General features: G+C 43.4%; 1 protein-coding gene across 2 annotated transcripts in view; it reads left to right on the top strand.

Moving 5' to 3' along the window:
• The window catches only part of NCOA6 (nuclear receptor coactivator 6), a 43,512-nt gene that overhangs the window by 3,073 nt on the left and 13,536 nt on the right, over positions 1 to 26,903 (top strand). The window contains exons 1-11 of one of the 2 annotated variants that reach the window (XM_063172091.1): positions 1,584 to 1,724; positions 3,396 to 3,498; positions 8,939 to 9,091; positions 9,195 to 9,469; positions 12,278 to 12,433; positions 12,997 to 13,119; positions 14,520 to 14,648; positions 15,439 to 16,254; positions 18,932 to 19,075; positions 19,985 to 21,104; positions 26,740 to 26,861. In XM_063172091.1, the coding sequence (XP_063028161.1) occupies positions 9,235 to 9,469; positions 12,278 to 12,433; positions 12,997 to 13,119; positions 14,520 to 14,648; positions 15,439 to 16,254; positions 18,932 to 19,075; positions 19,985 to 21,104; positions 26,740 to 26,861 (2,845 nt within the window). In that variant the 5' untranslated portion in view covers positions 1,584 to 1,724; positions 3,396 to 3,498; positions 8,939 to 9,091; positions 9,195 to 9,234. Of the gene's footprint in view, positions 1 to 1,583; positions 1,725 to 3,395; positions 3,499 to 8,938; positions 9,092 to 9,194; positions 9,470 to 12,277; positions 12,434 to 12,996; positions 13,120 to 14,519; positions 14,649 to 15,438; positions 16,255 to 18,931; positions 19,076 to 19,984; positions 21,105 to 26,739; positions 26,862 to 26,903 lie in introns of those variants that run through there. The other variant, XM_063172092.1, reaches the window with a different exon arrangement.

Raw genomic sequence — 26,903 nt, 5'->3', positions numbered from 1 at the left:
AAGATGCATGCTATTGAATTCTCCAAATCTTATGCAAATCATTTGAATTTTATCATTTTATTGTTTTGAAAATTAAACCTGCCAGAACCACAGAGCTGGTGTAACACTGTGTTTTTCATTGTGGTTTCTGTGTGGTGCTCACAGAGACTGAGTTAAGCCTCTGGTCTGCATTTACAGAATCCCAGAATGGTTTGGGTTGGGGGAGACCTTGAACACTGCCTTGTTCCTACCCCTTGCCATGCATGGCAAAATGTTTCTTTGAAGGGTTTTTTGGGAGAGCTCTTCTCATCCCTACAAGAATGCATTGCTCCCCAATTCTGTTGCATCCACATTTTACCAGAAGGTCCTAAGCTGTTTGCATGGTTCTTAATGGCAGTAGTGACAATAAATAACACTTAAAATTCAATTTTTCTAAAAGCCCAGAGCAGTGCAAAATAAGGTGCAAGTTTTTATACAGTCAGGAAACTCTCAGAATAATCTTGATTTTAACCAAAGGTGTACCTACTTCTGTTACATGAAGATTAGTTTTTTGGTCAGGGAAAAGAGTCTCCTTGATATTGAGTGTCTCCTATCAGATATTTACTTTTAAGCTGTTTGTTTTAGCTTCCCTTCTTTTTTCATCATTTACATAATTTCAGAGTTTTAAAAGCTTCTCTGAGGTTTCCTGGATGTTTATTAGATGTAAGAAGGAATAATACTGCAGAAGGTGCAGTTTTCAGTCAAACCTTATTTCAGTGCTGATGATCGCATGGATTTCTGGGCTGGTTATGTTGGTGTTTAGGAAACCCTGTGAGAATTTGGTGATAAGGGAGCTCCTGTGGGGTGTGTGGGCCCAGAAAGGTCTGGTGGTGGTTAAATTCTGGTTTAAATAAAAAGCTTGTTGTAGCACAGAGCACAGATTGCTACTTAAAAAGGCATTTTTCATAACTTTTGAAGGCAAGATCAAATGCAGTCAAGATGCTCCTGATTTTAAATAGCATCTCATTTTGTTTGCTGATTGTGTTGGTGGATTCTTGTGGAAAGTTATGTACTGCAAAGCTCTGTCAGTGTTCACAGTGTGCTTTTTCCAAATGAAAGTATCCTTACCATGGGAAATCAGTAACCCAGCTGATGGGAATTGATTGACCAAATATTGTGCTGGGTGGACTGCAGCTCCCAAGAAAATTGCTGATTCCCATTTCCCTTGTGCCTGGCAGCTGCCTTGGTTTGTATCTCAGCTGCTGAAAGGGGTAATTTCTACATGGCTAACTTAGCCGTTTAGTATAAAGTTATCATTCTGCTTTTTAGAGCAGTCCTGAGCACCTCAGCAGTCAAATTCTGTTGGAATAAAACCAAATGGCTCAGCTGAGGCGTGTCCATGGCACCTTGGCTTGGGCTGGGGGCTTTCAGCAAACTTCTTGAACCTTTAACCAACTGATGTTTCATTAAACCTGCTGTCAGACTACATCAGGATAGCACTGCCAAGAGCTATGTGTGACATAACAAGCTGTAATTTTCTCTTTGTCAGGAACATTTGGGTTTCAGTGTTGCAGTTTGAGGGCTGTGGAGTGCAGCGGAGCAGTGGGCAGTTCTGTGGCAGTGAGTGAACGAAGCCTGCCTTGCTGGAGACGTGCTTGGTTTGTTTTCTTCATGTTTGGGAAAGCATAAACTCGAATAAAACTCTTCTGTGGCTGGAACACTTCACAAGGCTCTTTCTGTGATTCCTTGGGGTCTGCAGTGTCCAGGTCTGTCACATAACTGACTGTAGTGAAAGTTGGAGTTAATGAACCAATGCTGATTACTTATTTTCCTTAACCAAATTTAATCCCGTGTGCACAATGGCAATGGAGACAGCAGCAGTTATTTTTTCTCCTTCCCATCCCATGCTGACCATCCTCAGTTTCTCACTGGATCCTGCTAGGGCAGCCTGTCTGTCCCAGTCCTTCTTTGGAGCAGTTGGGTGCCGTGGTGAGGGACACTCAGAAGGGAGAACTGGAGGAATAAAACCCCTTTGGTTCCTTGCACCAAGGAGTTCAGAAGATTTTTTTCTTCCCTCCACTTCCCCATGCTTTAGCCAAAATCACCCTCACCCTGCTGGGCTAAGGCACAGGGAGACTGGCTGCTGCACCTTGGAGACTTCCCTAAAACCAGCTTTTCCATGGCCCAGCCTTTCCTGTGAAGCCTTGGCCTGGCTTTGGAGGTAACCAGCCAGTTTGTTTAGGCTGTGGAACATCCTTTTATGAAAAGGGTGAAAAAGTAGAACTAGTGCAGTATCTGCTGTAGAATGTGAAAACCTTTTTTAGTTTTGGCTTATACAACAATACTAAAATTTCCTATTTCAAATTCTGATTTTGCTCCTCAGCTTGGTGTCTGGTCATGGTGTTTAGGCAGGTGCACGTGGCTGGAGACAGATCACTGCTTGTGCTTTATCCATCAGGCATTCAACTTGGTGCTACACCTCTTGAGTTACAATTACTTAGAAATACGAGATAGGAGGGGTTGAACAGTGTTAGATGACCATTAAAAGTGCTGCAAAGCCTCTGTGATGTGATTTAATGTAAAACTTCTTTCCTTCTCTCTGAGGTGCTGGGTTGGTGCAAAGTGCACAGGCTACGGCACAATAAGGCTTTTAAAGCAATTTTGCTTTGTTGTCTAGGTAGAAGGCAACAAATCTCTGCTTTCTCTTTCGGAGTGTTTTTCCATTTTCTGCTTCCCGTGTTTGTTTTTGGGCAGTCCCCTTCCCCAGTGATGAGCAGGCAAGCACACAAGCAGAAAATCTCCTTGAGAAGCACCCTGGGCTGTGCCTCTAAAGCATTGATTGGAGGGGCGGTGTTTTGTTGTCCCAAAGCCATTTGGCTTTACGGCTGTGTGTTTATGGTGCCAGGAGCTGCAGTGCAGCTTGGTTTGCCCAGGAGCAGGGTTAGGAATGGACTCACCTCTCCATGCTGGCCACCTGCAGCAGCAGAGTCTGTCTGAGGTGGTCTGTGGGCTTGCAATGAGCTGCTGGAATGAGCTGAGCCCGAGCTGGTTCAGGCACCTGCTCAGGATGGGCACAGGGACACCCTGGCTGTGCTGGTTCCTCTGTTCTGAAGATTAGTTTGATCAAGATGAGCTTCTCCTAAGACTTAAATAAATACATTATTCTAGACAAAACTTGCCCTGTTTAGAAGAATAGAATGCCATTTCCAGCTAAAGGAAATATTCCATTTTCTGCCTGTAATGAAAGGTTGATTTTTCAAGCTCCTCAGGCTTTGCTGTTCAAATCTGAATACAGTAATATGTGCTTTTTACATTGCTGAGGGGAGCATTTGACTTGGTGCAAAACTGCATATTAAAAATGGAGCTGTTCACCACTGTGTTCAGTATTTCTGTTATTTCACATCACTGTTTGATGAAATGTGATGGTTTTCTTTCAGGATTCCATATTTGGGACTTTCTGTTTAACCATGTTTGCCAGTCTGGAATTACCTGAAGTCCTGTTGCACACCCCACAACGCTGAAGTTGTGAAATTTGTTTTGGTAGGTAAAATAAACACATGATGCATCTGAATATCTGTTGTTTTTATAAATTCTCCCCCTGCCTCTCCTCACTGCTGTGTTTGCAGAGTTGGGCTGGCTCCAGAGCTGACTTCCACTTGGCCATACAGGGTTAGGGGGATTTGCCACCAGGTCTGTGGCTGCTCCTTCCAAGGAGAACAGTTGACATGCTTTAGTTGTGTCATTCATCTAACACCAATGTTTGAAGTTCAAAATTACTGGAACCCTGGCTAAGTTGTTTTAGAGGAAATTCTAGTGCATGTTTATTTTTAGGTATTCTTTCATATTATAACCATGTTTCTTAGCCTTATTTATTCTCCTTGTGTTATATTGTTATATACACTTGCCTAGAATTTGTTTAAAAGTTTTGTTGGGTTTTTTGTTTTGTGGGTTTTTGTTTGGTTTTTTTTTTTCCCCAAAGCCATATTATTTTAATCTTTGTATCATAGAATGGATATGGGTGTCTGGCTTTATTCATTGCTCAGGTTTAACAAGCTCTAAGATGGGCAGGTGCTGTGCTGGGCAATAAAGGACACAGCTGTAGGAGGATAATGCACTGTTACCAAATCTCCAGGAGAGACAGGGCTGTGATCAGGGTTTCAGGGGTTTATGGGTGTTGTACTTTAAACACAGCCTGTGTGCCAGTGCATGTTGCAGGTTTAATGAAAGCCATCCTCTCAGGACTGTTCTGGCAATGCTGAACCTCCTCTGTCCCATTGTGAAAATCTCGACATATTTTTATCACTGGCACCTAAAACAAAGGAATCAGAAAACATTAAAGTGTATTTTCCAAGACATCCTTTATTCCTGATATTTTTTCTATTAAGTCACTTGAAAAACATTTTTCAGTGACAGCAAATGCAACATGAATCCTTTAGAAATTACATTGCTGCTGCTATCCCAGACTTTTCCTCCTCACTCTCAATTCTGGTTTCCCCAAGGGGTTTGGCTGTACCATCATGTCTTTCCCTTCCATGTTGCAGCTTTAAATAATGGTCAGTGTGAAGATGAGGACCCTGCTTAGTGCCAGTTTGTGCCATCTGCTAGTGAAGGGCATCAATCCATCCCTCCTTCTGCTCTCATCCCTCCCAATCTTTTGTGTAATTTGGAAGAGTACTTGTTGAGATGTAGAGCATGGTTTTAGTGCTTTTTATTTGTTTTGCAAGAGTGCAGGTTCTGATGTGACATCAGTTGTGAAAGTGTTTATTTTGAATGCATTAAAAAGCTTGGCAATCAATAGGCTGTGGCAGAAAACCTGGAACAGGTGGCCAGACAAAGCCTTGGTTTGACTGTGTCAAAGTGCTCTGTGTAGTGCAGTAGATAAGGGAAAGCAGGACAAGAGATTTCAAGTTTTCTTTAAGAGACTAATTGACATAAGTTTGGATCAGTTGAGTGAACCTTGGGACAAAAATACCAAGGTACCATTTGGGTTTTTTTCCTTTGTGTTGTTTTTTTCCCTCCAGAGCCCAGCACTTGCAGGCACTCCAGAGCCTGCCAGCTTTCCCATGTTCAGCTGCTCCCTGGTTAGTGACAACTGGCTGTTTCAGATTTTGCTCTAATCCCATCTGTCCTGGGCTCTGGATGGGATTTTCCAAACCTGGCTGTGTTTGTTGTGCAGGCTGCTGGGGACAGCACAGGGCACAATAAAGTGCCTTGGGGCTCCCCAGGTGTGTGTGTGACCCAGCTGTCCAGCAGCCCAGGCCTCAACTGGAGCATCCTCTATGCTGTGGGAATTCTCCCTCTGAGGAGCCTCTTTTGCACATGTTAGTGGTGGGGCAGTTGTTTTATCCATGAGCTGAGTGTGCCTGGGAGCTCCTGGCTGCAGCAGCCCAGGCTGTGCCCTGCATGCACCCTTTGCACACCCTGCTCTTTTTGGGTTCTTCTACCCCAGTCCCCACACAACAATGCAGGTGAATTTTGACCGTTTATCTGTTATTTGGCTGTACTGAATAAGCACAGTCTAATTAGACTTTTCTAAATCCCAAAGGAACACAGGCCTTGTTTCACCTGACTCAGAGAACCACAGGACCCACCTCTCTTACTTCAGTTAGATATTTTTAATAATTAGACTGTACTAAATAAGACCAACTTTATAATAAAGAGGCATAGCACTGGCTTTGTTGCTGTAGCCAGTTCCAGGCCTGGTTTGAGGGTAAATGGTTGCCATGTGGTAGCACTGGACTTGCTCTGACTTTCCAGAAGCAATTGTTTAATGGGAAATACTAATTTGGAAACTCTAAAGGAGCAGGGGCAAGAGGGAGGCCATGCGTGCTTTTTGAGGGAAGGATGATGGTCAGAGACCTCCTTATGCTGCCAAGTGAGCATGGGTGCTTTTGTTCCTGAAGTGTGCTGTGGTTGTGCAGATCAGTTCAGGGATGGTTCTTACTCACCAGAGACCCTGCATTCCCTGCTGGGAGTTCTGTTTAAGGGATTGTTGAATGAGCAATGTTTTACCTGTGTGTGCTTGTGCTCAAGGCTGTTTGTGTTTGTGTGGAAGAGTGCTGAGGGAAGGTACCTGCTGATTATGGTCAAGTGCTTGCTCAGGGTTTATGGAAGCCAACCCTGTAACCATGAGGTTACAGAAGTTGTTAGGATGCTGTGCAGCTGGGATTCATTTGCTCTGATATGGATGGTGTGCTCTGCACTGCCTGAAAAGGAAAATTTTGCAAATCATCACTTTCTCATGTCATACATGAGATAAATGATACCTGAGCATAGGAGCAGACAAAAGTTCATGTGTTTTGGAGGGAATTGGAGCAGATGAATGTAGCAGAGATCCTTGAGGAGCATAATGTGAAGAAAAAATGCAAAGGGAGCTGTAGCTATCTATATGTGCTCATCTAGGAGGCAAAATTTAAACCTTGGTCTTGGTTTGTTTCCTTCCCTCACAATATCCCTGTGGTTCTCTGAGTCAGGTGAGCAAGGCCTGTGGTCCTTTGGGATTTAGAGCACTTATTCAGTGCAGTCTAATTATTAAAAATATCTAACTGAAGTAAGAGAGGTGGGGATAAACAGCCAAATAACAGATAAAGGGTTAAAATTCACCTGCACTGTTGTATGGGGGCAGGGGGTAGAAGAGCAGAGTGTGCAAAGGGTGCCAGGAGCTCCCAGGCACACTCAGCTTCTGGATAAAACAACTGCCCCACTAACATGTGCCAAAGAGGCTCCCCAGAGGATTATTACAGTGTTTACAAAGGGCAATAACTTCAACAAATCCTGTCAGATTTTAGCACATTCAGATGAGGTTGATGAAATTTGGTCTAAGTTGCAGCATTTTTATGAATTGTTTAAAAACCAGATTTAAGCAATCTGGGGATCTTCTGCTCTTTCACAGGGAAGATGGAGACTTCAGACATCTCTATTAAAAAAAGATCTGAAATGTTTGTGTTCTTGTAGATAAATTCTTATTTTTTTGGTGTTAGGGATTGTTAGGCATACTCATGTTTCTCGCTGCAGGTGCAACACCCCATCACCTCCAAACACTTGTACCTTTTCAACATGTAGGAGCCTGTATTTTGAGCTGAAATTTCTCTCCCTAAAAAATGTACTCATGATTTTCTGACAAATAACATTCTATGTAATTTTCCTCAGAATATAGTGCTTCTGTTTCACAGGATGCTTGCCTCATTCCTTGCACAGAGTGGCTGTGTTTGGCCATTAAAAAGGCCATTGGTGTAGGAGCCTCAGCTCCTCTCTCCCTTCAGTCAGTGGATGTGGAATAAAAGATGTAGGAATGCAGAAGGAGAAGGACTGTTCCATGGTTAGTGTAAAGCCAGCTTGGGTAAGAAGCTACCTGTCCAAGAAATTGTGTGAAAATCAGTTAAAACATTTTTCACACACTCCTATTATTTGTGATTCTCATTATCTGGCCACCTGACATGAAACTGAGGAGTTTGCCTTAATGGGATGCCAACATCAGAGCTGTAATTTAGACACAAAGCCAAGCAGCAAGGGAAAGAAAAAAGATTTAGTTGTCTCTGTGTTCACCTGGTAATGAATTTTTAAAATTTATTTCTCTATTGCCCATCTTTAAAGTTTCCATGGCAATAATAAGTATATGGAAGCACTGTGGAAATAGATCAGTGCCTGTGACACATTGAACTTCTTTTCTGATGCAGAACTGCAGAAGAGCTTGTGAGACAAAATTTGCTTGGTTTTTAATCTGAAATTTGAGGATGAAGGCTGGTGCTGCAGGATGAGAGAGAATTTCCATGTGAAATAGGGGATTTTTCCTTAGTGCTGTTGGATTGCCTGGTGTGGAGTAGAGTTGCAAGGGAGAAAAAATCCATAGCATTTTGTAAATGTAGTGAGTGTATGTGTCAGAGATCTGACCAAAAGCAATGGGAATTTGTGCCTTCAAGCCCCTGATTTTTCCTGTGGAATATTGTCCCTTCAGCAGCCCTGTGTGAGTGTGCAAACAGTGCAGAGCTGAATCTGGGCTTTTCTAACATTGTTAGATTTTTTTATTAGAAAAGGCTGTTTCTGGCCAGTATCTGCAGCTCATGTTTCATCTCAAAGCTGTGGTTTTGTGCTGGGAACTTGAACCTCTGCCAAAACCCCAATCTGTGTCCTGTTCAAGGCTGTGTTGTCCTGAGCTAAACCTTCTGGGTGGCTTGTGCCAAACACCCACAGCTTTGCAGTTATGAGGTCTTGACAGTGCTGGTGAATGGATTTGATTTTGACTCTGGTGGTCAGAACAGGTCCCTTTTTTGGTTGTTTCTACAGGTGGTTTGAATCTTTTAGCAGCATTTGCAAAGTGCTGAGTGTTAGAGCAGATGTGTCACCTGGAAAGGACAGTGCCATTGCCCTGTGATGGAGTGGGAAAATGTGTATCCTAACATAGGATACACTGAAAGCTGAGGGATACTTTTATCACAGATTGTACTTCTGTAACAGCTTAGATTAATGCCATAATGTCAAAGGTTATTGCAAAGTTTAGATATTTCATTAAGCAAGATCCATCAGGTGTGAGACTTGACTTCCTGAATTCATTCTTATCTGAGTGTGATCTGGGGGCATGGTGGGAGTTGGGCTGTGACAGGGGGAGCACATTTCAGGTTGTTTTGTGCATAAGAAGCTGAAAACACCTAAATCTTTACAAACTTTAAGAAAGTAGGCACAGTATGCCTGAGATTTAGCTGGATGTGAGTAAAATATTTTTCAAATGCTACATTTCTCCTGGTAAAAATATGCTGTGGCTTTGCTACTGCTTTGGACCTATTGCATCTGCAGTCTCTAAAATTAAATTTGGTGGCTCTTGCTATCATTCTGTAATTCAGCTGTTGCTCTGAGTTTTAGTCTGGCACTGCAGCATTGGTACCAGGTGCTTGCTTATCCCCTCTGTGATACACCAATTAATAAAATTCATTTTCCTCTGATTTTTTTTATCCTCTACCTTCCTTTTTACCTGTCTGTCTTTTAGATCAACTGGAATACTTCTCAAGTGACGTGCAGCACCATTCTGCCAGGAACCCCTTCCTGTTTGTCCTGGTGGAGGAACAGCCTGGCCACTGCCATGGCCACCATTTTCAGCCTCACACAGCTGGACTCACAGAGCCCAATCCTGGCTCACCAGGTAGGTTTTTCTGTCAATGACCAAATGTGCCATTGAAAGCAGCTCTTAATGTCCTCACCCAATGATTATTATATTAATTATAATTCTCTTTTTCCCTTCCAAGCATCACCTTGACGTCTGACAGGCTCCCATTGTTGGAAACAATGGTTTTGGATGATCTGCCTCACTTAAAAGACACATATGCCTCCTTGTGCTCCTCAGCTATGGAAGACTTAGAGGTGGATTTTGATTCAGGACTGGAGGAAGATGAACTGAAACAGGAGGCTGCTCCTGGGGATTCCACAATCTTTGTGGCTTTTAAAGGAAATATAAGTGACAGAGACTTTGAGCAGAAGCTGGATACCATACTGGAGAATGTGCCTGGCCTTTTACACATGGGTAATGTGCCTTCTTGTCACTTTCCAGCTGTCCTTAAAATGCTTATTTAGGTAGTCAGGGTACTTGCACAAAAATAGATTATATTGGGTTTGAGCAGCTTAGTTTGTAATGATAATTTGTTGGGGTTATTCGTAGTGACTTGCAAGCTGTTCCTCTCAGAAATGCAGACTGCAAGTGTCTACAGTTGTTTTATTGTTTAAAACTGATTTATTTGGCAAGTTCATTCATTTTTCTTCTGTTTCCACTTTTCACCTGGTTTTATTCTCTTTCATGTCCCTCTATTACACATGGCTGTGTTATAAAAAAGTGAAACGCAGGCTTGTTCACACAGGAGATGTTTTACTGCCCAAATAGTCCAATTTAAACAATTACAGTTCATCTGAGAATGGATTCACTTTCCAGTACCTATGGCATTACTGCCCTTTTCTGACCTGCCCTACCTGATTGATTGATTGATTGATTGATTCATTTGTGCTGGGGAATGGGTGGTGCCCTGACATACCCCTGAATGCCCATCCAGCTCTGGGAACAGCTCCATGGCAAGTCAGTGATAACAGGATTTTGGGGACATCTTTTACCAGCATGTTTAGATCTGGAAAAAGACATTTGTCCCCTGTCTGAGCATATTGCAAAAGGCCCTGTGCTGATTACTGATGGCTGCTCAGTTAAGTACCTTGATTGTTTTCTTCAACAGTGTCAAACACCTTTTCAGGAAAATAACACAATACTTCTCAATAGCCAAACTGAATTTCTTTGTCACTTTATTCCAGTATTTCAGTTTTGTCCATCTAGTCAGCTGTCATCAGTTTGTTGGGTTCTTGCTGTTGCTCAGAGAGATAAAAAAGCTGGGATAAGACAAAAATACTGTAAAGAAATACCAGTTTTGAGCTGTGTCTTACAAACAGTTGGAAGGAGATGTAAACTAACAGACCATTACTGGTGTGAAGGGATGTTTGTAATATCACAGATCAATTGTGTCATTTTTGATATAAAATAAATTCAGTCTATAAGTGCACATAGTCATCTTTGTTATATAGAGGCATCTGCATGCTGAGTCTGTCATAAATATTAATGCCAGGATTAATAAACATGATTCAGACCTTAGCTGAGAAAGCAAATTTTTAAAATCAATGTCCAGTTAATTTGAAAATTATCCAAGTGTGAAGTTATTTAAACTGATTCAGAGCAAAATAGGATATCCTGAATGCAGAGTTAGTAAATAACATGGGGTTATCTTGGCAGATGCAGTGCTTGAAAAATGAGAAACTTGGGTACAAATATATAGAAATACTGAAACTGAGGATACAATTTTTCTATGTAAAATATTACAACATTAACAGCAGAAAATATGGGATTGTTCAGATCTCCATAAAAGGGGATTTTAAAACTCCTCCTGCCATGTTTCCAGCCAGAACCAGGTTTATAGGTGGAATGAGCATGAATTTAATAATTCCATTACTGTAGCAGCAAAAGGGGCTTGGTGAATTAGTGGTGAACAAGAACTTCCTAATTAGGAGTGAGTGGTGGCATTCTTAACTAACAAGTTTTTCAGACCTCAAAAGTTAGCAAATGGTTAGTAAATCTGAGGTCACAGGGGAGGAACTGGCTGATGAAAATTTGGGTCAGCGCTTTCTGTTTTGAGAGGAACTTTCTTTACAGAAAGATAGAAACTGAAAACTTATAAAGCTATATTGGGAGTATTTTTAAAATCATCCTTAACTGCATTTTGTAGGTAGGTATCACTTTGGATAATGTACCCAACATAACTGCCCAACCTTTCTGCAGTTCCTATGAAAGCCACTGATCCATGTAAAAATGCTCATGTGCAGAACAGGTGTTCAGAAAACCTGCAAGTGAATATCTTGCATGATTTTGAGATGCTTTTTGGCAGTGGATTTGAAATGCTTACCCAGAAAACTAAATTATAAGGTAGAGATCAATGAAATATTGCTAGGACTCTGTTGGCACTGGTCGCAAATATTTCAAGCATTTCATTCCTGTAGTCAGTTTTTTCCCACATTCATCTGGTTCACAAAGCAGACCTGTACAGTTCACTGTCCTGTAACACAGGGCTGGAGCCCTCTGCTCTGGGACAGGCTGGCAGAGCTGGGGCTGCTCACCTGGAGGAGAGGGAGCTCCAGGGAGAGCTCAGAGCCCTGCCAGGGCCCAAAGGGGCTCCAGGAGAGCTGCAGAGGGACTGGGGACAAAGGGTGGAGTGCCAGGACAAGGGGGAATAGCTCTAAGATGGAGTGTAGATTTTAGATGGGATGTTAGGAGGAAATTGTTTCCTGTGAGGGTGAGGAGACCCTGGTACAGGTTGTCCCATCCCTGGCAGTGCCCAAGGCCAGGCTGGATGGGGCTTGGAGCACCCTGGGATAATGGAAGGTGTCCCTGCCCATGGCAGGGGGTGGGATGAGATGGGCTCTAAGGTCCCTTCCAACCCAAACCTAACACCTATAGTTGTATGAAATCTGTTTTATTAGATATTTTCTTATCTTTCCAAAGTAGTTTATCCACAGAATATTTCAGTTTTTAAGTAATACTACAAGTGATTCTGTTGTCTGTTGCATTGGTTGCCATTTGAGTAGTTTTTTACTGCTAATTTTTTGGAAAATCCCTGTTTTGGGGGTTTGGGAGCATTGGTTGCTGTATACCTGTGTGGGGAAAAATCTCCTGTACCTGACACTGAGCACTGGCAATTTTCAAAGCCAAATAGGGTTTCACTTTTTTCAACCTTCTAACCAAGTTGTTTCATCAGATGGGCTTATAAACTGCCTTTGCACTGACTTGGATTGTTTTTCTGCTAAGAATCCAACAAGTTGAAAGTGCAGAAGATTGAGCCATGGAACAGCGTCCGTGTCACCTTCAACATCCCCCGGGAAGCGGCCGAGCGCCTGCGCATCCTGGCCCAGAACAACAACCAGCAGCTCCGAGACCTGGGCATTCTCTCCGTTCAGATTGAAGGTATTTCACGCCTCATCTGCTCCCAAAGCTCAGGTTTAACTACACTCAAAAAGCAGTTTTGTGTGTTTGGTTAGCGCTGCAAAACTTGTAGGTACTACTTTGGCTCTAGTGAAAAAGATAGCTCAGGATTTTTATTCTTTCAAAAATAACATTTACTAATAATAGAAATGAAAGCTGGAACTGCTCTGGGCACCAGGAACCCTCCTGAAAAATGTTGTCTGCGTGTTGACTGGGAAAGGGTTGGCTGATCTTCTTTCCCTGTTGTTTCATATGAGGCTTTCTTTAAGACAAGTTTTCAGTGGCTTTCACAGTTACCATATCCATTCTGGACAGTTGTCCAGGAGCACCCTCAGGATGGAATCAAGAGCAGGCAATGCTTGTCATGACATTTGTTCTTCTTAAAACTACAATCCAGAGGAGTGCTGTGATGTGCAAGTGTCCTTCTAAAGTGCGCCCTGGAGGTGAAACCTGTTCTTCCTTCCTCAGCATCTCTTAAATGTCCTTTTGCAAAAGCCTGTCCTGCCTTTGTTTCTCCTGTTCACCCAACCTGTGCCTTGCTTTAGGGGAAGGTGCCATCAACTTGGCTTTGGGCCAGAGCAGGAGCCAGGACGTGCGGATCAACGGGCCCCTGGGCGCGAGCGCGGCCATGCGCATGGACACGGCGTTCCCCATGCAGGGGGGGCAAGGTAAATCCCCACCTTCTGCTGCTGCTTCACACACCCCACATGCACTGCTGGCCTCTTGAGACTCCACTGGCTACAGCAGCTCCTGTTTGCAGAGCTCTGATTGCCATTTCTATTAATGTCTGCTCTTGTTCTGTGCTGTCAAACTAGGTCCTGTGTTATGTAAATGAATTGTTGGGTGCATTGTGTCCCACAAACGTTGGGGTGATTTTGGCAGGGCCCTTTGGTTTGTTTTCAGGTGTTGTGGGGATGTGGTAGTTTGGGGCTTTGTTGGGTAGTTGGTTTGTTTGGAGCTTTTACGTACAGTCTATTGAAGCAGATGAGTTGAGTGTAGTGAATTCACTTTGAAGTATGCACAAATTTTCAGAGTGTTCTGCTTGGTTCTCTTTATGGAAATGTGCAAAAGTCTTGATTCAGTGTACAATAAACTGACTTAGATTAAATCCATTAGAATTATGGGAAGGATGAGACACTGTAATTGTTACTCTCTTCTTATTTTCTGATAAACTTTTGAGATCTGATCATAAAGAAGGGATTTTTGTGGAAATGTGTAGTTTTTAAACTATATTTTAGAGTATTGTATACTCATAAGGAATTTTTAGCTACAAAACTCAAATTTGACAAAGTTTTTACAAAGAAAGCTACTAGCTAATTTATTAAAATAGCTGAATCATAAAGCAGCATAAATAACTAATATTTTAGTCAATGGAATTTAAAGCAATTAAACCAGGACCATTTTTAGTCAGTTTATGTAAGATGCATTTGTGGCCATTGAGGAGAAGGAATGGAAAGAACATTTCAGCTTTGTAGAAACCTAATTAAAATAATGAAATTTTTGTCCTTAACAATGACTAAAGCATTTTGAAGAAGGGCTCTACTCTCCACAGTCAGCATCAGTGCCCACATTTCCTGTCTGCGGGTCAACAACAAAACAGCAACAGAACCAACAGGGCAACAGTAGCAATCATTTTAGAAAATTACAGTCTGTGGAAGTGAAACATTGAAATTTTTTTTCTTCTTGCAACACCTCAATTACTTTCTAGTTTCAAATGTTGCAAAAACCTGAGTTACATGTACAGCTTTGATACAATCTTGTCATTTGGTGCTTTTAGTAGTAGGTCAGGCTCACATTAGTTCATGAGTCAGTGGTGTTTTCATTTGTACTCTTTTTAAAAATTTGGTGCTAAAGACCTACAGCATGACCTGAACTTGTTTGTTTGATACTAGGGAATCTGAGCTTTCAGACAGAGAGGTGTATCCTCAGGTTATTTTGAACAAACAATTCCTGAAGTCTAAAGAATTGTTTTACTGACAAATATATTTTTTTCTTGTTAAAAGAAAAATTTTAAAATTCTTCTCTATGTAACTGCGAGACTTGATGATTTCTATTTTTATTTTTTAAGGTTTAATAAGAATGAGCAATGCTGCAGCTGTCATGATGTCCCAGGGTGGAAATGTGCCCTCCTCTATGGTGGCAAGTGGTGCTAGTGCTGAGCTGCAGCCACGAACACCTCGGCCTTCCTCACAGCCAGGTGGTAAAATTTAATACTGATCTGAAAAAGTTCTTAAACTCTGATTCTTCAGCACACAGGCTTGAGTGTGTACTCATGAGAGTACTCCAGAATTGTTCTGGAGCATTTTCCCTGCCTTTCTGGGAACTACTCTTTCTGTGAAAACCTCCCTTCCCCCTTAATCTGTGAATTTTTTGCAAATAATTTGGGTGCCTAATAAGTCACCAGCTTGCTTGGTGTTTTGTTCAAATCTGTTGAGCAATGGCAATTGTATTTTTGCACTTGAACTGTCCTGACTGATCTTTATGTTTAGCTTGAAGGTAAGAGAAGGGTTAGTTCAATGAGGCAGGAATATCTCTGGTGCTCTTCTTTCCCTTCTTTTCAGGAAGGGTAGATGGACTGGTCAGTTAAGGACTGGGGGTCTGGAGGGTGTGAATGTTTGGGGGAAGCAGTCAGGGCACCAAGCCTGACAGACTTCAGGGAGTGTCTCAGTGATGCTCTTTGTCCTGTGGTTTAGTTTTAGGTGATCCTGCCAGGAGCAGGGGTTTGGACTCAATGGTCCTTCCAGCTGAGATACTCTGTGCTTCTGCAGTTCTGAGTGTGTAGAAGGCTCACATCAGTCTGTAGCATTGTGGGGTTGCTGTGCTTTATTTTAGAGGATATAAATTGATAAGACCTGGCTTCTGTGGAATATGAACTTTTTATGCAGAGTAAGAAAATGCAAGCAAGCAGTTTAGCCTTTGTTGTTTTGGGATGGGTTTTGTCTACAGTAGGGTTTTTTAAAAATTATTTTTCTTTGCTATTTTATTAGATGCAATGGACCCACTCTTATCTGGGCTAAATATGCAGCAACAAAATCATCCATCTGGATCTTTAGCTCCTCAGCTCCATTCAATGCAGTCAGTTCCTGTAAACAGGCAGATGAACTCAGCCAACTTCCAGCAGCTCCAGCAGCAGCAGCAGCTGCAGAATCGGCCTCCACAGCCCCATCAGCAGCCACCACAGGGCATCCGACCTTCATTCACTTCACCAGCACAGGTTCCAGTTCCCCCTGGCTGGAACCAGCTTCCTTCTGGAGCACTCCAGCCTCCTCCAACCCAGGGAGCACTGGGCACACTGGCAGTGAACCAGGGCTGGAAAAAGGCCCCGTTGCCTGGACAAATGCAGCAGCAGCTTCAAGCAAGACCATCTCTAGCAACAGTACAAACTCCTACCCATCCTCCACCTCCATATCCTTTTGGAAGCCAGCAAGCTTCTCAGGCTCACTCAAACTTTCCCCAGATGAGCAATCCTGGCCAGTTTACTGCTCCTCAAATGAAAAGCCTCCAGGGAGGGCCCTCACGGGTTCCTACCCCGCTACAACAGCCCCACCTGACCAATAAGTCTCCTGCTTCTTCTCCCTCCTCCTTCCAGCAGGGCTCCCCTGCCTCATCTCCCACTGTTAACCAGCCACAGCAGCAGCTGGGACCAAGGCCTGCCCAGAGCAGCACTCTTCCCCAGGGCTTCCAGCAGCCTGTCAGCTCTCCCAGTCGTAATCCTATGGTGCAGCAGGGGAATGTACCCCCTAACTTCATGGTGATGCAGCAGCAAAACCAAGGTCCACAAGGTTTACACCCTGGTTTAGGAGGTAAGAAGCACTGAGACCTTCATTTATTTTAAAAGGAAAAGAAACATAAAGTCTAGAACTAATATTGCTGTTAGCTCTGAAAAGATCCTTTATGAGACAGTCAACAAATAGGTGCAGTATGAGGTGGGTGCTGGTGGAGGAGCATTCACATCACTCTGTCTCTGTCCTGCAGTGTCACAGAGATGCCCAAAGGGTCAGGGAGGATGCTGTGTGCACTGCACTTATTACTGCCAGTGGTCCTGCTGACAGCTCTGCCGTTGCCTTTAAGCAAGCTTAGGGTGTTCAGAGATGGTGTGGGGATTTTGTTTAGGTTTGAGGTTGTTCTTTTTTGGTGGGAAAGGGGAGGATTTTTTGCAAGAGTGTAATGAAAACACTTCTCTCTTCACTTCCTCTGTCACCATTTACATTTTCTATTACAGAAGTGAAGCGTTGTTTTGCATCTTCCTTTCTAAGCTGTGGATCCTTCTTCTTCACCCTGTCTTTGTCACCAGTTTCTTCCTATATGAAGAGGAAAAAGCTATTGTTGCCATGCTGTTGTACTCCCTATCCTAAAATTAAGATGTTAAGGGATGTTTTAGTTTCTCATTTGACTGTGTTGTCTTTAGTTTTCTCTTTGAACCAATGCACTCACTTCTTCACTACTCCTAGAGTTCTTTTCTAACATTGAAGGCATTTCTTTTGTCAGTCCCAGGATCTCTTTTGTGTCCTTGGTTGTTTTTTTTTCCCTTGAGCCCTTTGTATTTCCATGCAGATTTTCCATGCTTCTCTTTGCTCACTCATTTGTTCATCTTCCTCTTGGATGGCAGTTCTCATGTCCCATACATCAGTTCTTGCTTAAACCTTTGAAATGATTTCTTTGTGTGCTTATGGCTCCTATTCTTTGTCCACTCTCACACACATAAGTACATTCTAGTGTCTTGCATTCTCATATTGTACATCAAAATCTGTCCAAACACTGAAAGGAAATCCTGTTTATTGGTCTACTGATCTGGACAAGCTTCTTGTTTTCAGTGTTTGTACTATGGGTCTTGTTTGAATTCAAATGAATTTTCTGTGTTTCAAGGTTCTCTTGGGATCTGCCAGTGCCCTACACTTGGTGTATCTTATTTTGTCTCCATCTGGAAGCAGTTATTCATTATTTATTGTGGTCACATTTCCCTACAGTCTTGCCTCACCAGCCATATGTCCCCATCAGAAATCTTAGCCTTGACCTTTAGCTGGTATAATCTCCATGCTCTGCTTCCTAACTAAACCTACTACAAACAAACCTCAGTTTTTCTGAGTTAAGAGTCACACCAGAAATAAACTATCAAAATAGGGTTTTTGGACTTATTTTAGACCTTATTGCTAAATCAACAATCCTGCTGTGAGCTGTATCCTCAGGTGATTTTAAAAGACAGAATTCCTTGGTTTCAGCAAAGCTGCGTTGCTCCCACGGCTGAGATTTTTGCCTGACTTCTCTGCATGCTCATTCTTTGCAATTTATATGTTAATTTGTCATTATAGATCTTTCCATTTTTAAGCCACCTTACATTTAAAGGTTTGGTGTAAATGAATGCATTCAAACACTTTGCATTTCACACAGCCAATTTAGCAAATTGGAATTTATATCAGATTTGGAATAGGCCAAGCTAACACTTTATTCTTTTCTCAGTTCAAGCATTCTTACATGAAACATGTCCCTAAAAGTTTAGCAGAACCAAAGCTGGAGTCCAGTGATGTGATGCTTCAATAAATCTGTTTCTGTGTCTGCAGATATATTTGGTGTTTGGCCTGTAGATTTGATTACCTTGAAGTATTAATTACAACCTAAGACCAGATTATTAACACAAGCAGTAAAATTAGGTGTGCAAGAAAGCTGTAACTGCAGAAGGAATTGAAGTCACATTCTGGCACTGGGTCAGGAGAATAAAGGGGGCAGTGGGCAGGGTTGGTTCAAAGTCTGAGGCACTGTGTGGACAGTGAGTTAAAAGTGGGATCTCTCAAACCCACCCCCACTGCTGCTCACACTGGCAGCTAGAGGAGAGCTTTATCTCTGTGTGTGTCCCAGGGCAGCAGTGATGTTGGGATGTGCCAGAGTGTGGCTCTTGTGACACATGAGGCCCTCAAAGAATTCCTTGCTCTTGCAGCAGGGATAGCAGAGTTGCTTGAATGAGCAGCAGGTCTGGACCTCCTGAACTGTGGGGTTCCTCAGCCCACTCTGGGGTGGAAAGACCCTTGGAGTGTGTGCACACAGCAGCACTGATAAGGAGTGTGTGCCTGGTGTGTCAGAGGTGGTGAGAGGAGCACATCACTAACAAGAATACCAGTTCTTTCTGTGTGTGTACATTGAATAAGTTAAGGGTGTGCTAAGAGGTGAAGTAGAGCAGAAAGCAACAAACCACATTAATGTCTAGTTTCTATAAGGTCAAACATGGACTTCTCACCTTCTCTGAGTAGTAAGTTTTGTACTTTAATAATTGTTTGAAATTAGTCATAGTAATTTGTTAGACAGAATTGTTGCACAGGTAAGAACTATAAACGTCTTCAGTGGATTTTGTATATTGGCAAAAAACAATTTCTGCCTAATCTTGTCATATGACAGCACTGACTCAGAGCTATTTTCCAATTTCAATGATAGATTTTGTCTGTTTTTCCCCATTTCCCACACTAACTAACCAGGCAGTTCTGTGTTCAGGAATGGCCAAGCGGCTGCCCCCGGGGTTCCCTGCAGGCCAGGCCAGCCAGAGCTTCCTGCAGGGCCAGGTGCCCTCCTCGGCTCCAGGAACGCCCGGGACCAGCGGAGCGCCGCAGCTGCCGGCCCAGAGCGTGCAGCACTCAGGTCTGACTGCAGGGGTCCCTGGCAGCTTGTGCCACTCTCCATCTGTAACACCTGGTGCCTTTCCCTGTGTCACACGGGTCCCCAACCGTGAAATTCCAGCAGCAGCACTCTGGGTGTAGTGCTGGATAGGAAAAAGAAAAGCATGAGGCTGCTCATGTTTCTCAAAATCTAATTATTATTGATGTGGATTGTGGGTCTGGGCTTCAGAAGCAGCTGTTGAGAAGTTGAATGGGAGGTAGCACTGAAATTTGGAGGCAAGGGGTAATAAAGATAACAACACAAAAGGAACTTCTTGTCCAGAAAAAAAAAAAGAGGGTAATTATCTTAGAAGCAGAATAGCAATATAATCTTGTTCTGCTTTGAAAAGATTATTTATTACTTCCTTCAAAAAATTCTGATGTCTTCTTAAAGTGTGGAAATTAAATCTTTAATTCGCAAATGTCTCCCTCCATTTCACAACTCAATTATTAGTCTGGATTATGGATGCCCTGATGATGTCATTTCATCAGTACTCTGTGTGCATTTATTCTTTGACCCATTATAAAGCATCCTCAGGGTTTGAAGCTCATTTTGGTTATGAAGTACTCTGCTGAGTTAGGTGACATTATGGAATGTTATCAAACTTTGGTGCAGATAACAACTGAAATTAAGTTTCTGTTCTGTCCTCTGCAGTGGGATGCAGAAGTACCAGTCCAAGTGTTTATTTTGAGGTGTATGATGTTTTGTTTTGACAACTAACATGTATCTATAGCATCAAATGTTGCATCCCAGGACTGCAAATATATGAAATATGCCAGTTTATTGGTAAAGGGAGGAAAGCAATGTTGGAGTACTAGACATTTAAAGTGTGAAAACTCTTGCACCACTCCCATTAGTTTCTTAGTGATATTTTCTTTTTATTTTCTTAAGGTGGCCAAGGATCTGGACCTCCTCAAACTCAGATGCAAGCAGCACATGGCCCACCAAATATGATGCAGACCAATCTAATGGGACTTCATGGAAATATGAACAACCAGCAGGCTGGTGCTAGTGGGGTGCCACAAGTTAACATGGGCAATATGCAGGGGCAGCCTCAGCAAGGACCACAGTCCCAGCTTATGGGGATGCATCAGCAAATCGTGTCCTCTCAAGGACAGATGGTGAACATTCAGGCTCAGGGATCACTGAACCCTCAAAACCAGATGATACTTTCTCGAACTCAGCTCATGCCACAAGGCCAAATGATGGTGACACCCCAAAACCAAAATCTGGGTCCCTCTCCCCAGAGGATGACCCCACCCAAACAGATGATTCCCCAGCAGGGACAGCAGATGATGTCCACACACAATCAGATGATGGGACCTCAGGGCCAGGTGTTGCTACAGCAAAACTCAATGATGGAGCAGATGATGACCACTCAGATGCAAGGGAATAAACAGCCTTTCAGTACTCAAAACCAGTCCAACGTGATGTCGGGGCCAGCTCAACTGATGAGAGGACCAACCCCAAACATGCAAGGAAACATGGTGCAGTTCACTGGGCAGATGATGGCACAGCAGGGCCCTGTGAATGGCAATCCTTCTCAGGTGATGGGAATTCAAGGGCAAGTTTTAAGACCCACTGGACCCAGTCCTCACATCTCTCAGCAACTTGGGGATACTGCAAGCACGACAAGCAGCGATGGCAACTTGACACAGATGTTACCTGAGGTTCCTGTGCAGCAGCCTAACATGGTGCCTTCTCACATGCAAGGAATGCAAGGAAACAGCAATGCTTCAGGGAGTCATTTCTCTGGCCATGGGCTGCCTTTCAGCACAGGGTTCAGTGGAACTCCCAATGGGAACCAGGTTTCCTGTGGGCAGAACCCTGTGTTTCCTGTCAATAAAGATGTGACGCTCACCAGCCCGCTCTTGGTTAACCTGCTCCAGAGCGATATCTCAGCAGGGCACTTTGGTGTGAACAACAAACAGAATAACCAGAATGCCAACAAGCCAAAGAAGAAGAAGCCTCCAAGGAAGAAGAAAAATAATCAACAACTAGAGCAAACAACGTAGGTTTAATATTACAGTGTTTTTTATAAGGGGCATGAAGAAACTCCCACAGGCATCTTGTCAATATTTTATCAGCAAGTAATGGGTGAGAAAGGACTTGTATTTTATTCATGTTGTAGCAGTTTCTCTCAAGAGTTGGTCATTGGAATGTTTGTTCAAGATTAAAAACATGCAAATATCCAAACTCAGTTATAAACCCAATTCTACCAGCACTGTTCCTTACCTTTACTGGGTGAAGGAAGTTTAGCATGTGGCCCATGGTGCCACAGTCCTTGGAAGAGGAGGCTGCCTTTTTTTAAGCAGTCTTGACAGCCACAATCAAAGGGTGGGAAGTATGTTCAGAAGAACTAGAAGCCTTTATAAAACATGTGCAGGACACATTTTGGGGGGTTGTTTCTTCAATCATGTGCATATCCTGACACATTTCTGCCTGGAATTGAGCTGGACTTCTCTCTTAGTTGAAACTGCAGCTAGAATTTAGAGGAAAGAATGTGGTACTTTCTGGGTATGAGATTACCAATTCCAGGCAGTGCTGGTCTTCCTGGCCTAGCAGAGGTTGGGAAAAAAAAAACCAACCCTACAGCTCTTGAGAAGGAGGAGGCCAGTGAAAAAGATTCAAAGATGATGAATGAATGTGTCTTTTTAGTGAAAATACAAGATGGCAGAATCTCTTCCTTCTTTGGCCAGCGTGTTCTTTCTTGGCCAGCTGTCCTGTAGACATTTGCCATTGACAGTTCACTGTCACCCAGCACAGGGTGGTAGCTGCTGCTGCTGTGCCATTGTTCAGCTCAAATGGTGAAGGCAGATATGCTTTTTTAATTATCCTAATGCTGCAGATGAGCCCATGGGGCATTAACAGGAACCCACCTGATGGTACTTGGGGGGATTGTTTTCAATCAGGGAAAAATGAAAAAAATTGCATAGAAAATTATAACACAGAAATATTCAAATATCAGAATGAAATTCTTAGAACCAAACAAAAAGATGGCAATAGCATGTGAAGATCCTGGTGTGGCTCTGGTTCCATCAGTCTGGCCCCTTTGAATAATCATGTTTTTAACCTGAATTTTCTGCTGCCTTTCCTAGGGACACCTGTTCAGTTCAGTGCAAAGAGAAGCTGGCATGAAGTACTAAGCAAAATGTTCAATATTTTAACTTTTCCCTTGGTTATTCAGTGTGTAGCCCCAGTTTGCATTTTGTGCAGTGTCAAGATTCCTTTGTGAAGGTGGAATTAATAATCTCATGGACATTTTAATTGTGGACTGAAAAACTCACACCATTATAGCAAGTGATCTTTTGTGACAATCATTAGTTGGCTTAACTAGTACAAAAATAAAATGCAGAAATGCTGTAAGGTAAAGCAAAGCATGCTAATTTAATAGGCCTTGGAACAAAGCTTTTCAAGGCTCTCCTATATAGTTGTGTACAGTCATGGCATGGCTTGTCAGGTCCTCACTGCTGCTGAGTGACCTCAGATTGCAGCTGGAGGAGGACACAAGCTGTGGCCAGATGTGGAAACCTGGGTGAAGTAGCTTGGCCAGCACCAAGTGTGTGGCCAGTCTGCAGCTTTTGGGGTGACTTAGAAACCTAACACAGACACCACTTCCTCCAGTCCAAAGAGATCCAATAAAACACTGGTAAGCACTGCTGTAGCAAGTGCCTTGCTGTGGAAGTGACAGAGCTGCAGAGGGAGCAGATGAGTTGGCACCACCTTCTGAAAAAAAATCCATCCATCATTAAAGTAAACTCTTCTTATGATTTTGTTTTCATTGGTCTTCCTGATGAGCACCCAGCCTCAGTGTGGCCTGGGAATATCAATAAAAGTGTCTATAAAGCTCTTCCTCTGAGCTTGCAAAGCCTTACAAGACTATTTGCTTATTAAAGTTTTCTCAGTGGAAATCTCAATTACAGCTTTTCTGATGGGCTATGACAGCTCAATTCCAGCTCCTAAAAAAGGTTTTGAATCAGATTTCGGTGTAGTCAACAAAGGAACCAGAATGTTGTTCTGATATGGGTGAGCATTTTGGTTCTACATGGACTAAATCAATTCTCAGTCCTTGCAGAAGCACTAAGAAGGGAGCTGTTCTTTCAAAAGTTCCTGAGTTTATTCTCCAGCACAAAGAGGGAGAGTGCAGTGAAAGCTGGCTGTAACACCTTCCTGCCTCCCTCACTCTCAGCTTCCCTCTCATTGTTGGGCAAGCTCAGCATTTTCCTGCCTTGGAATTGGCAGGAATGAAATTCCATTTGGATCACTTTCTCTTGCATCAGAAGCAAATAGGATGCTTTTCATCGCAGCTTCCTCTCTGTCATTCTTCCTCAGAAATTTTACAATTCAGAGCAGCAAACCTTGTGTGGAAATGCAGTAATTTGATAAAGACACTAAAAAGAAATAATTTTCAGAAATAACATAGTAACAGAAGTACAATTGGAAATATGGATTGCAGTCATGTTGGAATGTAAATAGGATAAGTGAGCTATTGAAAGAGTTTATTCAGCTAAGTCTGAAATAGTTTCAAGGGTTTGCATAATTGAGCAACTTTGCATTGGAATGAAACCCAGGACATTTTGGTTGTTTAAAAGTGTTTGCATCTGTGTGCTGATCCTGGAGACTGTGGGTAATGGGATGTAAACTGAGGAACAAGATGCTAGATGCAATGGGAATGTGGATAAAACAGGCTGGTTAATTCTATTAAATCCATGCACAAACAAGCAGTTGGTCCACGTTCCCCTGTGCACAGACCATGAGCAACCTGTGCACTGCTGGAACAGAAATAATCCACTGAGGGAGGGCACTGCCAGTGCTGCCATTCAGGCTGCAGTGTCCAGTGCAGGTGGTGGCAGCACTGCAGGGCAGAGGCTTTTCCAGCCAGCTCAGAGGGTTTCCCTGGCAGAGCTGGGAAATGCCCTCACCCAGCAGCAAGGGAGAAACCTCTCTGACCCAGAGCTCCTGGACAGGGCTGGGGCTGCCACACCTCTCATTTCAGCTTTGCTCTCCTCAGGACCCAGCTGCCACCTTCTTTGGTTTGGCTGGTTTGGGTTTTCCTGGAGCTCTCTCTGCTCTGATAAGGGATTTGTATCTGAAGGTTGCACTTCAGAGTGCAGCTGGTGGAGCAGAGGTGCTGCTGATGACAATCCAGACTATACCAGGTGTGCAGTTACTCTTAGATATTTTTCACATCTAGAGCAATAGAAAAGAAGAATAGATATGGAATATTTTGTCCCTCACACAAACATCTTGCTATTCATATTCTGGTTATTTTTTACACATGCCCAGTGAGCTTCAGCCTCATTTGAGATTCAGTTGATGTTTAAATTTTCCAGCAATGACAGAAGCAGACTTTCTTACCATAGCTGCTCTTTGCTGGCAAACCAAGCTCAGGTCTGTTCTGCCAGATTTGCACAGCTCCATCTGACAGGAGGTGTTTGCTAAGGATCCACTGTACACCAGTTCTGTTTTCTGGGTTAAACCTTTCTCTGCAGTGATGCTGTGTATCAGCTTTGAGCTGAACTTTAACTGTAGCATTTTTAATTTCTCACCATTGTAAATAAATAGCAAAATTGACAAATTTGAGCTTGAATTGACAATTTTAGGTATTATTTCAGTTCACGTGGCTGGCACCTGCACCAAAGGCTGCAGCTCTTCTGGGTGATTTTGCTGCCAGAATTTTTGTTCACTTGTGGCTGTTAATATAATGCTCTGGGCATATCTCTGCATTTTGCCAGTTTTCATCAAATTTATTGCTGGAGGCATGTAATCCTACAGCCCCTGTATTGGTGGTGTGCTGGATAAGGCACAGCAGTGCACTCCAGGTGCTTTCCTTGGCAGTACCTGCCCTCAGCAGCAGTGGCTGGAGCAGTTCTGTTTGCCCTATTTGCACCTTTCTTCTCTCTTGGTGTATGTTCTCTCCAGTTTTGACCCACAAGAATTCAGGGATTTCCAGTCACATGCTGCTTTTTGAGTGTTGATTACGTGGCTGATAGAACATTAGGACAGGCCAGGGTGTCTCCGTGGGTGTTTACAGCTCAGTGTCAGCTCTACAGATGCCAGAAACTGTTATTCTCAAGTAAATTGGAGTAGGATGTATCTCCCCACCATTATGTATTTCCAGTTAATATTTTGCTGAAAGTGTTACCTTTGTCCATGGCATTTCTGCATTATTCTGCCTCTATTTATTGGCAGTGTACTTTTTTTGATGTCTTTAATTTTAGCTTAGAGGTTTTCCTGCACAGAACTTCCTGTAACCTTCATATATTCATGCAGGTGATAAGCAGTTTAGTTCTTCTCCTCTCATCCCTCTTTATTTTACATCCTCTGGGCATATATATTGTTCACTATAGAAACTTGGGGTGTTTCTAAGTCTGCAAAAGCTGTCTTGATTTAGTTCAAGTATTGAGCATTGAGTCTGCACAATTTTAAATTGTCTTAGAGAGTCTCCTGGAGCATCACATTCCTCAGGAGAAGGACTTGGGGGTGCTGATGGATGAGGAACTGAATGCGAGCCAGCAATGTGCCCTCACAGCCCAGATCCCCCCTGGGTCCTGGGCTGATCCCCAGTGTGGGGGGTTCAGCAGGGCTGGGGGGATTCTGCCCCTCTGCCCCACTCAGGTGAGAGCCACCTGCAGAGCTGCCCCAGCCCTGGGGCACAAGGAGGACACTCCTGTGCACAGAGCCCAGAGGAGATCACAGAGATGCTCCCAGGGCTGGAGCCCCTCTGGAGCCAGGCTGGCAGAGCTGGGGATGCTCTCCTGAAGGAGGCTCCAGGGACAGCTCAGAGCCCCTTGCAGGGCCTAAAGGGGCTCCAGGAGAGCTGGAGAGGGACTGGGGACATGGGATGGAGGGACAGGACACAGGGAATGGCTCCCACTGCCAGAGGGCAGGGCTGGATGGGATGTTGAGAATGAGGAATTGTTCCCTGGGAGGGTGGGCAGGCCCTGGCACAGGGTGCCCAGAGCAGCTGTGGCTGCCCCATCCCTGGCAGTGCCCAAGGCCAGGCTGGACAGGGCTTGGAGCAGCCTGGGACAGTGGATGGGGATGGAATGAGATGGGCTTTAAGGTCCTTCCAACCCAGACTAGCATGTGATCATTAGAGAGCCCCAGCAGCACACAGCTCTGTGCTCTGGAGGGTGGCTGCAATGCCTGACATGTCAGTGCACTCATGCTGTGCTGTTATCAAAGGCCTTCGATACCCCGAGTCACTTCTGGGTGTAACACTGGAATAAAAGGTGCTAGCATTAAAATAAATTAAAAATGCATCTACCCATGGCACTTGCTTATCCCTATAGATGTCATAGGAAAGCCTGTTTAGTTTAGTTGAAATGTATGTAGCTCTATCTTTTGAAATTTCCATTGGCATTCTGTTAGTCCTAAAGCTCGGATTCACAGCAGAAATGAATGTTTAGGATCAACAGAGCACCAGGCTACTTGTTTCCTTTTCAGTAGTACCTAAGGCAGTGACTGTACACAGACCTGGTGTGTGTGTTCCAGTCGGGCAAGTTACATCAGAGCCATTTCAGTGGGTCATTCCAGGCCTGTGGGGAGTGCTGGGAATCAGTTACTGCAGGACTTAGTTATAGAAGCAGAAATCAAACACTGATGTAGGGGCTGGCTCTTAATTGCAATTATTTTTCTTTCAGTTCTTCTGAATCACGTCCAGCTGGCCTGGAGGAGAGTGATCAGTCATCGATGTCTGGAGACCAAGGACTGAGTTTAGAGAAGCCAGGCCCTAAACTCTCTGATTTTGCAAGCAGGCCACCAGGTAGTAGGATTTTTCTGTGATTATCTGAATGTAATAACTATA

Source organism: Melospiza melodia, chromosome 19 (genome assembly GCF_035770615.1).
Source record: "Melospiza melodia melodia isolate bMelMel2 chromosome 19, bMelMel2.pri, whole genome shotgun sequence".
Lineage (NCBI taxonomy): Eukaryota > Metazoa > Chordata > Aves > Passeriformes > Passerellidae > Melospiza > Melospiza melodia.
Note: the sequence above shows the minus strand (reverse complement) of the source record. Positions and strands in the feature narration are given on the sequence as shown.